This window comes from Sinocyclocheilus grahami, unplaced genomic scaffold (assembly GCF_001515645.1).
Source record: "Sinocyclocheilus grahami isolate Dianchi unplaced genomic scaffold, SAMN03320097.WGS_v1.1 scaffold1136.1, whole genome shotgun sequence".
NCBI lineage: Eukaryota > Metazoa > Chordata > Actinopteri > Cypriniformes > Cyprinidae > Sinocyclocheilus > Sinocyclocheilus grahami.
This window is the reverse complement of record NW_015506315.1, coordinates 374,080-386,113: the sequence shown is the minus strand read 5'-3', so window position 1 is coordinate 386,113 and position 12,034 is coordinate 374,080. Positions and strand designations below refer to the sequence as shown.

Below are 12,034 nucleotides of genomic sequence, written 5' to 3'. Positions count from 1 at the left end.
TTTCACTGGACACGGCATATGGCAGACAGTGTATATGGCGTCGTGTGGGTGAGCGGTTTGCTGATGTCAACGTTGTGGATCAAGTGGCCCATGGTGGCGGTAGGGTTATGGTATGGGCAGGCGTATGTTATGGACAACGAACCGAGATACCGTGACGAGATCCTGAGGACCATTGTTGTGCCATTCAGCCACGACCATCACCTCATGTTGCAGCACGATAATGCACGGCCCCATGTAACTGCACATTTTAGAGTGGCCTTTTATTGTGGCCAGCCTAAGGCACACCTGTGCAATAATCATGCTGTCTAATCAGCATCTTGATATGCCACACCTGTGAGGTGGATGGATTATCTCGGTAAAGGAGAAGTGCTCACTAACACAGATTTAGACAGATTTGTGAACAATATTTGAGAGAAATAGGCCTTTTGTGTACATAGAAGTTATATATATAGAAGTTATATGTATATAGAGTTCAGCTCATGAAAAATGGGGGCAAAAACAAAAGTGTTGCGTTTATTATTTTATTCAGTATATATACAGTATATATATATTTATTTTAATTTTTTTTATATATATAGTGTATTTTGTATGCTTTGCACTGTATTTCAACATTAACATTTCAATGATGATGTTCGTGTTCAAATATCCTCCCTCTGTTTCTTTTAACAATTTGCACCTTGATTATTATTTATTATTATTATTTGAATCTTTCTTTAGGAGAAACACGAACTCTGCCCAGGTCAAGTTCCATGGCGGCTGGTCTGGAGAAGAATGGACGTTCTCGTGTACAGGCCATTTTCTCCCACATCGCTGGTGACAATAGCACCCTTCTGAGCTTCACTGAGGGCGACATCATCACCCTGCTAGTGCCAGAGGCTCGGGACGGCTGGCACTATGGGGAGAATGAGAAAAACAAGATGTAAGCACGCAATGATGTATACATTAACAACAGAACTGAATAAGGGGGGGGAAATCTATTTTGTATTGCAAAATATATAATGCAAGGAAAACGACTGAGTTCTGAACTTCTTTAATGAACCACACAACCTAAACATTACAGATGACGTCGGGCCATTGCTAGGATTTCTGGGTCCCTTGCCCTGTCCATTTCAGATTATTCTACTGGGAAAAAGGCCCTAGTAATCTCCCATGTGTCTCCTCTAGAGTTTCAAAAGAGATCTCAAATGGTGCCGATATTTGCTAGGATGCCAAAATATAAAGTCCAATTTATTATGAACTCAATATGAACATATCTCACCAAATTCTCTCATTCTACCCACGTTAATTTTCACTTAAAAGTCATATAATTCTATACTCTTACTATATATGAACAATTATCTTATTTTTTTGCTTTAATTTCTCCTGAGGGAAAAACTTCTGAAACTAAACTAATTTTCGATGGAAACAAACTGACAGCCCCATTAAGTCCTACACTACACTACCCATAATCCTAGAGAGACTGCCTACTTGGATCAGTCACTGTTTCCATGGAAATGAGAACTGCACCGAAAGAGCTTAGCAGCGACTGCCAGCTCCCATGAGACACATTTCCCTACAACCTCTAACTACTTATATATTTGCATATATTTAAATATTTTGCAATAAACAATGACTTACTGTATAGTTAATGTGTAAACAGTGAGTCCTCCCTAGACAGCGATTTTAGCCAAGATCAATTTGATTACAAGAGTCTTTTTCTTAGGAGAGTAGTCTGAGAGGAATGAAACTGTTTACTCTCCATTTAATCTCTTTTCTGTTTATAAGAATATTTATAAATAAACTGAGATATTAAACTTAAGCTTATGCTTATTCTTCACATTGGGTTTTATCTACTGTCATGGATGTGGAGTTTCTAAAGAAAAGCTCTTTCATTTCAGGCGTGGCTGGTTTCCTTTTTCCTACACCCGAGTGCTGCCTGACAGTGACAACGAGAAGTTAAGAGTCAAGTAAGTTCCCTGAAATGACACAATCTGTGTTTCTGTCTTTACACTTGGCATTAGCATGCATTTTTCGATGATCGGATCACAATCGGTCACTCTTGGACAGATTTTGACCACATTTAATGAAGGTGAAAATGCAAATGCATTTTTGTTATCAGCTGTGTAGGAATATATAATGAGCTAACACTGAAAACAATCATATACATCACTTTGCCTATGTGTGGACTGCAGGTTCTGGGCTTTTCTTTTTCTTCTCTGGTGATTCGAAAGACAACAGATATTGTGCTCTTGTGCTTTGATTAAATCTCTTGATTTAATCAACAGTATCTGATTATTAATCAAATTATTTCACTGGATTATGGTTGGAATCTTGTTTCGGTTGGAATGCTCATTTCTTTTCTTTCCGTTTCTTCACTTCAAATCACGATTCACATGCTTTATTGAGGAGTTCATAATTAAAGGAAATGACTGAAAATTCTGTTAATGCAACCTCAGCACAACCGATTCAGTTAACACAACCTCAAATGTAAAACACAAATGTTCAAAATTTTGGGGTCGGTAAGATTTTTTTAATGTTTTTGAAAATAGTGACTTATGCTCACCAAGGCTGCATTTATTTGATCAAAAATACAGTAAAAACTGTAATATTGTGAAATATTACCATTTAAAATGTCACAAATGTCATTTTTTGTCACATGATCCTTCGGAAATCATTCTAATATGCTGATTTGTTGCTCAGGAAACATATCTTATTATTATCAGTTCTGAAAACAGTTATACAGCTTAATATTTTGTGCAAATTTTATTTTTTTTGATAAATAGAAATTTCAAAAGAACAGCATTTACTTGAAATAGAACTATAAACAAATCAATGTAATGCATCCTTGCTGAATTATTTTTTTAAAAATCTTACAAATCCCAGCTTTTGAACAGTAGTGTAAGTAGCAGTTTGCATTTGCATCTCTATCTGATCGCACTGGAGATGCATTGGAATAAAAGAGTAAATTCAATGCAGCGAAAAACTATCCGGATACAAAACACATGTTGATGGCAGGTGTAAAGATGACTGATTGACTGACCTTCATCCTGTAGTCTTCACCATGGGAAGAGCAGCAGCACAGGAAACCTGCTGGAGCGAGAGGACATGTCCTTACCCATGCCTGACTATGGTCTGACTGCCCGACTGTTGGCACAGAGCCTAACACAGACTCGACCACGTCCCTACAGCATGGCAGGCTTCGCACAGGTACACACACACATATTAGCATTAGACAGGAATCTCTCACTAATGTCTGCTTTCTTGGGATTTATTCTCTGTAATTCTCTTTTAACTCTGCTCCAAGCTTAATCTATGCATCAGCTCTTCTTTAATCTGTTCTGTAAAGCTTACTGCATGTGGGTTTCTATTAACATGCATGGTTTTCATATTAAATGGATAGTTCACCCTAAAATGAAATTTCTGTTATCATTTACTCACCTTCATGTGGTTTCAAACACATAGGACTTTCTTCTGCGGAACGCAAAAGCTGTTTTGAAAACTTCACTTTTTCCATACAGCGAAAGCTTGTTGACCAGGGGCACAGAAATACTGATTTACTGCAGATTCTAACTGAAATGAGTAATAGTGGCAGGAAAACACCAACAACTTTTATTCCCTTTCACACAAATTATTACAGCAGCAGATGGTTGATTAATTGTGACTCATTGTGCAGTTCCTTGCACAATACTATGACCTTAAAACAGTTTTACTATAGATCATGATTTGTAAACTAGTACATTTTGATGATTGCATCACATAAACAGTTCCATATGTTTGGCTTTACTGACATACAGTAGTAAACTTGCTCGGTAGCTCACCTGGGACATCAGTGCGCTTGCCATGTGGATAGTTTGGGTACGAAACAAGAGTCACAATAAAAGTCCAAAGCCTTGTAGAAGCAACATTATTGATTACTTATTTTCATTGTAGGAAAATAGAATTTAAACATTGTAAAAAATATATATATATCCTTCCGTTTGGAGCGATGTGAGAGTAAGTAAATGATGACAGGGATAGTATTTAGTGTGAACTGTCCCTTTAATACACTGTGTTAGACATTTTCCTTCTAAGCCGCACTGAAATGTTGTTTTTACAAATTCCAGCCAGCGCTAGAGGATTATGACACAAGGTAAGATCGGCTCTTAATGAACAGAAATGACACTTAATAACACGTAATTAATCAGTTTTATGAATTTATGCCAAAATGCCAAAACTGTACTGCTAATTATAGCTCTCTTAGTGGATAGTAGTTAATATTTGTGTTTTTCCCTTTATTAGCTCATGCTTGCTTATGCTAAATGTGCAATGTAGTGCTGATATTTGTTGGGAGACCAACCCTGTTTTATCAGAGAATTGTAAATGGTTTGACAAGAGAAGGTTGTGTGTCTGTCTGTTTTTGTGAGTGGAGTGAATGAAATGCTTGATTGTGAGATGCATCGTTGTTGACCTCACTGTAACCTCATTGTGTGTGTGTGTGATCCATTAAGGTCAGGATCAGAGCTGCTCATAATCTGTGTGCCCTGAACTCATTGTCTCTAGAAGCCTCTATTTGAGATTCAGTTCACTTAAAAAAAAAAAATTCAGGTTCAAAACAACTGAAACTCTATGGAGAGCAGACAATAGCTTCATATCAACACGTCAGTTTATAAAAACTTTGTACAGTAATGCACTTACAATGAAAATGTGTTCATTGGAAGGGTTTAAAAGTAGAAATGTGAAGCTTGTAGTTTCATTCAAGCAAAATTGTGAACATCTTTGTTTTTGCAGTGAGACTACTGTTTCAAATACATAAACTAAAACATTATCAGTGTTACTCATGTTGACGTATTTGTCTCTATATGTAACAGCGTTTTCAGGTAGCAAAACTTACTATGTTTAATGTTTTTACATTGACAAGATTTTTTTTTTTGAAGGAATCAATACTTTTATTCAGAAAATTGATCAAAAGTGACAGTAATGAGATTTATAATGTTCCAAAAGATTTATATTTCAGATAAATGCTCTTATTTTGACATTTCTTTAGATCAAAGTATGCTAAAAATATGTATTATGGTTTTTATAAAAATATTAAACAGCACAACTGTTTTCAACATTTTTTGAGCAGCAAATCAGCATATCAGAATGATTTCTGAAGGATCATGTGACACTGAAGACTGGAGTAATGATGCTGAAAATTCAGCTTTCCATCACAGAAATAAATTCTATTTTGAAATATATTCAAATAGAAAACAATTATTTTAAATGGTAATAATATTTCACAATATTCTTGTTTTTACTGTATTTTTGCTCAAATAAATGCAACCTTGGTGAGCACAGGAGACTTATTTCAAAAACATTTAAAAAATCATACAGACCCCAAAACAGTAGTGTATTACTATAACTTTGCATAGACAAGATTATTATGAGATTGTATCACATTTAACACAATGTTTCAAGTATTGTAGCTATATTTTAGAAAATTGTGTAAACTGTAACATTTATTCCAGTGCAATGTCCTGCCTCATAAACATCAATTGTAAGTGCATTACTGTGAACCTGATTTGAGGAACAAGATTAATACAACTTGACCTGACCTTTTACCCATTTTAATCCCTTCTTTTAGATTTGACCTTGTCAATTGAAAATGGTACTTTAATATCACATGGCACATTCAATAGCTGTGTAGTTTTATGTTAGACAGGTTGAGGAATAAGCCCTACCTACAGCCTTCACTTCTGCCCATTTGTGGCTGTCTTGTTTTTTCTTAATTTCTCTCTGAATGTGTCCGACCTGGCAAGCTTCCTTTTCTCTTTGTTCCACAGTTCCGATGGCAAATTGATTTCGACAGTGTGAACACAGACAATCAGACACAGATCCGGATAGCACAGGGGCCATGCCCCTACTTCCCTTAGCCCCTCCCCCTCTTAAGCTCTGCCTCCACACACTCCTCCTCCAATGGAAGGGGCCAGTCTCATCCCTCCTTTCTGTCCTCTCTTCCTCCCTGCGTCTTGCTGGGGCGATAGTGACGGTCGCGTGTGGTGGGTCGGGGGGGAACTCTGAAAAGAACGACCAGAACGCAGTCCAACTGCTCGTCTCGCTGCTTTACGGACTCTGATTCGCCTGTAGTGACGCCGCTATGACATCGCTGTGGACTCCAAAGAGACTGCTTACCACTTCCCGTCTTTCATGCATGAGCACAAGTTTTGCTATGTGGTTGTTTTTTAAAATGACATCCTCATGTAAAAGTGCCAAAAGAAAAGCACATTTGGTCTTATGGAGCAGCTCTTCTCATTCCGAAGCTCTTGCTGAGTGTTTTTTCTAAGCAGATGGGATGGGAGCCTCATGCCAAATGAGGAATGTTTTTTTTTTGTATTCTTCTTCTTTGTGGTTTAGTTGTGCAGACCCTCTCTGTTTTTGAAGAGCATTTGCATTTTGTGAATCCATGTATTACCTGGTGCTCCTCTGGTCCAGAGGCTGTGTCGCTTGGTGAGCTTAGATTTTCCTCCGATTCACAGACGAAATTGGAATGATTGGAAGGAAAATCGAAATTTGTCCTCATTAAACAAGTGCCAAATGATAGTGGACCTATGAAACTAGAGTGAAGGTCGCATGAGCTTCAAAATCCTCGGGTGGGACTGTGCTGTTCGTCCAGACCAGCACGTGTCCACTCACCCTACATGCATGAAAGAAAAGTGCTCTGAGCAGAAACCTTTACCCCACAACAAAATCCCATTATCCTGCCTCAGACACCTTAAAGTATGGGATCAGAAAAGTATCAAAATTAATATTTTGACAGTATGATTCACAAATGTGTGACCTAATTCACAAAATTTGATTTTCAAATATTAATTTGAGCACAAGTGTGTTCACAACTTTTGAGACTCATGAACTGATGGATAACCTTGAATTTGAGTGTGAATGTTTTCAGACTTTCCTTAGCGGTTTCGATTCAAAAATATTTTTTGCCAAAAATACCAAATTTCACTTTTTGGTAAAATAGTGATTGAAATGGCAACATTTATTTATTTTTTATTTTTTTCCTCTTCAGCCAATCAAATGAGAGTTAAGAGATCAATGCACTGGACAACACTGAAATGTTGAAATGAAATGCAATGTGAAAAGGGCCTTTATATGGACAGTTCACTCAAAAATGAAATGAGCATCATCATTTACTCACCCTCATGTTGTTCCAAACCCATGAGACTTTGGTTCATCTTTGAAACACAGAGTAAGATATTTTTTATGAATCCTGAGAGGTTTCTATCCCTCCAGGTAACCAAAAGAACCTAAGTCTTATGGGTTTTGAGGGTGAGTAAATGATGACAGAATTTTAATTTTTGAGTGAATTATCTCTTTAAATGATGCCTTTGTGAATATATTAATTTTATTTTGTGAATATCAATCAGGTTCCACATTTATGTATCATATTTTGTGAGAATATTAATTTGAGCCTATTCTGAGCCCATACTGAAATGCCACCAGCCCATGTCTTTAAAACATTCCCGTTGTAGTATGTTTCCATGCAGTTTTAGGATGTTGACTGACAGATCCTCTGGAGCTGTGGTGTAGTCCTCGCTGTGTTCTTTTGTTTCTTCTTCCTTTTTTTTTTTTCTTGTAAAATATAGACAAACTAGGAAAAATGCACAAGAAATCAGTGTAACAATCACAATATGCATGCTGAGGAGGAACATAGTGAACATTGACCTTGAATGTATGGTGACTTTTTACGAAAGGAATAAATAAATATCTATATATTAATAAAACATTTGTTCAAATGAGCTTTTGATGATTTTTAATTTGTCATCTTGAATTTACAATTATTTGCATTGAGTTTCAATGGGTGCCTGCACATCTACAGCCAACTCAACAGAAAAGACTTTTATTGTGATATTCATTTATATTTTATGGTGCTATTTATTGATACATTATTTGATCAAATCTATAAATTTAAATTAAATCAAATAAATATGGTATGAACAATTTTGGGCCATTAATGGCTAATCTTACACCCTGAACTACTTATTCCGTGGGACTGGGTCGTCCACAAATAAAATGACTGACTATTAACCAACCTGAACCTGAAGAGCACACAATTTTAATCTAGCGTAATGTTTGTGTATTTGTGCATCATGACGTCGTGTCTGTATGAATACGTGACCTGTCCATGTGTTTGTGTCTGTGCTTGCCTGCTCGCCTTTTTTCTTCTTCTTATCTTCTAAGATCTAATCTATTTGAGATGTATAAGACGTGTCAGTATTATAAGCATGCATTTTATATAAAGAACTGTGAAGGATTTGATATTGAAATGTGCTCTTCAAGAGTTCATTGTTTTCCATACACATCTCTGTACTAATTGGAACTCCTAACCAAACTGCTATGGGCAGACCTTTCATTTTGCACTATATTTTGAACCCATGTCATTTCTAGAAGTGCGTTATTGACTCATCTATGAACATAAAATTGTGACGTCATCCATGAGCAGTCCAAACAAAGCGCCATGTCACAGAGCAAGTAACCTACACTACGGCCATCGTGCGCAAAACTAACAGTCATGTGAATGCGGTGGAAATGTAGCCATGCATAACCTCGGTCTGAGCTGAGCTCTCAGGTACAAACCCCTGGACCTCTCTTTACTTTCCAGTTTGGGTCCTGAATTGTCCCGGTTCTGAGTGTTGCAGGACCTCCGTAAGTCACCTGCCTCCCATCGCTGCTCACCTAAACCAATCATGCCCTTTCTTTTATTCTTTTGTTTTGGTTTGTTTTCGACTCTCATTCGCTGTTCGGCTTAAACGGGCAGTAGGGCTTCACAACTGTTTCGTCTCATACCGCCACCTGCCTCTCTGGTTGGTTTTTGTGTGTGAGCTGTAGTTCGTACCAGCCAGAGAGGTCATAGGTTACCAGGAAATGGTGTTGGCGCTGGAGGTAACCCCAAATCTAACTCTTGCATGCATCTATCAATGCTGACAGAAGTAACTGTGTCTTGTTCCATTTGCATGCATGCTTCAAAAACACCCTTCATAGACTCTTCTCCAGATACCTGTTCATAAGTATATGTCAAATGAATCACCGTATGCCTTTCAGCAGTACCTTTCTTCTGTATCCCAAATCAAAGTGCATTAGACTTTAAGCTGTTTTTGTGTCGTAGAGTTCAGTGGGTCACTAGCGCGGGCTGTGTTGTGGGCATACTGACCGTGTTTGTTCTCCACCCCCTCTCCATCTAGTGACCGTTCCCTGGAGGTCTACCTCAGGTCAAGCATCATGGACGACCGATCCGCTCCTCTCTACTACTAGAGGGGCCATGCAGTGGCCTGTGCACTTTGTCGCCCTCTTCTGTTCTGTCTGTGTCACTGCTACAGCATGTGGAGGCAGAGCACATGCATTTACCCACAGGGCAAGGAGGATAGAGCTTGTTGTGTCCTGAAAGGATTAGAATAATGATCTCTGTAGCTACATAATTAACGGTATTTGTATACACCAATTCATGTGTTTCAAAAGTTAACAGCTTTTCTAAATGGTTTTCTTAATGTTAACAAATCAGTCACAACCGAAATGATAATGACAGTGTGTTGTTGTTGTTTTTTGGAGGGGAAAGTGTATGCTTGATTGTGTAAATATGAGATATTTTACTTGAATGAATGTGAAAATGTAAAAAAATAAATAAAAGTGAGTAATTTGGTAGATATTATTTCTATAAATGCAGTTCTATAGGGAAGCCTTTCTTTTTCTGTCAGTTATGTTTTGTGGCACATGCCTCTATCACTCATTTCAGAAAGCTGATTAAACTTCTTCACAGGGGTCTTGATGCTGTGGTCACTACATATTAAACACACCACAGTGCTTTGCTAAAGTTCTAGTGTTGCCTCTGTGAATTCTCTGTCTTTGCAGAGATCTGTACAGTATTTTAGATGCAATATATAGTGCAGTTTCTCATGCAAGCAGCACAGACACAGGAACTGTGCCTTTTCCTGCTGTTTTGTGCTCATTGCGGTTCTAAATATCTGTAACTCCACTGGTGTATGTAAAGGGAATTGCTTTAATGTGATATTTTGGTTTTCCATTTGATTTTTGTACTATTATTTGCTTCTACTGTACTTTTTTGTTCTTTTCTTAGAAATGTAATTGACTGTTATAGAAATATAAGGGGGTTTATTTGTCTTCACCTGCTGCTTTTGCTTTTCCACATACTGAGCAATACCGCTTATTAAATATCAAAAATAGACTTGCTGAATAATAGTGAAAATAATTCAATTGCAGGTTCTGTAAATATATTTTTTTATTTTGTTTCTGTTTGAGGGACTGAAAAGCACTAGAGCAGTATATATAATCACTGATTTTCAAAATGTTACAGGAAAATACAATATCAGCTAGTTTAGATACTGATATGAATTGCATGTTTTATATATTAGAGCATCTACTGTGGATCGTGCAAGGAAGGCGGGATCGTTGTGTGATTCTTCGATGGAACGATTTTGTGTCTGATCAGCTTTAAAACCAATTTTATGTTTTGTTTTGTGTTTTGGCTTTTCTGTTTATTCTTATTTATGGAGAACTGCAAATGTTTGTGAACATTCTTGACTTTTCTGAAATAAAAAAGCAAATGTAAACTGCCACACTTTCAGATTATACAAGGATTTTTTTGTTTTAACCTAGAAATTATTTAGTTTCTTCAATTTAACCATATTAAAAATTTTTTAATTATATTAATTCATTTTAATTTTCTTTAATTCATATAAATTTTCCATTAAACTTTTGCCTCAACTTATAATTTTTTTTTAAATATTAAAATTTTTTCATCTATTAAATTAGGAAAAAAATGCAAAACAAGCATTTTCACTAGTGGTCTCCACACGTACACGGGTATTTTTATAAACTGAGTTTTTCCTTCTGTTGTTGTGTCCTGAAAGGATTAGAATAATGATCTCTGTAGCTACATAAAAAAAATCTCAGTCAACATGAAAACGCAAACGTATGCTATGAAGCACTGTCAAGAGCATGCCAAACCAACAGGTGGCGATATAATCTCAACCGTAAAGCCATGTTGGCCAATCAGAAGCCTGAAAAAGTTTCCTGTAGGCAGAGATATCATCGGAGGCGCCGACGTCACAAGCCAAAAACTCCTCAAAAATTTGCTGTCTACACGATAACAATGCAACCCGAGTTTTTGAAAATCTTCACCCTGGCAGGCGTTTTCAAAAATGTTCGGTTTCAGTGAACTGGTGCTGCATTAGCGTGTGGACGAACGGCCTAACCGTGTAGAAAAAGCTGCGGTTTTAAAAATAACCGCGTTCGTGTGGTTATGAGTTAAATGCCACCACAAAGTCGTTATTACGAGCGGGAAACTCGAAATTTTCTTTAAGCCCAGAGTTTCCGAATTGGGGGCGTGTCAATGAGAAACATGGCAGAATCGATGGATGCAACGTCTGTAGTTGACGGTAAATTTTTGTTTAAATTGATAGTTTAGTTGTCCTATAAAGATTGCCAAAGTAAAACGTAAATCACAATATTTATAGGTATTAAGCAGTGACATTGTTAGGCTTTTTATTTACAAAAAATAAGCTTTTTGAATGTGGCAGGATTGTAATATAACAATTAATAAGTTTTCATGCGATACAGATTAAAGTGGCTTCATAAATTACTTTTTAAAAATATAAAAAAATATTACCTGATGCAAATTCTTTGCTCTTCATTTTCTATAAGCAGAGTTAACAGACCCTGTTGTATTTTCTTATAATTTATTAAAAGAAGGTACACCACCATCTTGCGCCGACTAAATTGACTTGAACGCACCTGACGTCGTAATTACGACTTGTCAACTCGTAAGTACAAACGTCCAAGGAGGACTTGAACTCAGCATCAGATTGAGCACATGCATATATACTGTATATACCAAGTTCTGTCATGAAACTCTAGATGGCGCAGGCTGATGGGTCCTTAATGTAACTGATGATATTCTTAGCATTAAACGACTTGACAGAAGCTGATTGATTCATTTTTCATATGCAGCCAATTAGCTCGCTGCTTTACATTTAAATGGCTGATTAGCATTCGCTTGAGCATGGCAAAGTGCTTTCAGAGT

The 12,034-nt window shown here is 36.9% G+C and overlaps 1 protein-coding gene across 6 annotated transcripts in view; it reads left to right on the top strand.

The window, feature by feature from the left end:
- baiap2a (BAR/IMD domain containing adaptor protein 2a) overlaps positions 1–10,565 on the top strand; it is an 81,735-nt gene extending 71,170 nt beyond the window's left edge. The window contains exons 9-13 of one of the 6 annotated variants that reach the window (XM_016252875.1): positions 718–919; positions 1,878–1,946; positions 3,033–3,186; positions 4,083–4,108; positions 9,180–10,565. In XM_016252875.1, the coding sequence (XP_016108361.1) occupies positions 718–919; positions 1,878–1,946; positions 3,033–3,186; positions 4,083–4,108; positions 9,180–9,249 (521 nt within the window). In that variant the 3' untranslated portion in view covers positions 9,250–10,565. Of the gene's footprint in view, positions 1–717; positions 920–1,877; positions 1,947–3,032; positions 3,521–4,082; positions 4,109–5,780; positions 7,092–9,179 lie in introns of those variants that run through there. The other 5 variants (XM_016252877.1, XM_016252876.1, XM_016252878.1 and 2 more) reach the window with 5 other exon arrangements.
- Positions 10,566–12,034: the final 1,469 nt, after the last annotated feature.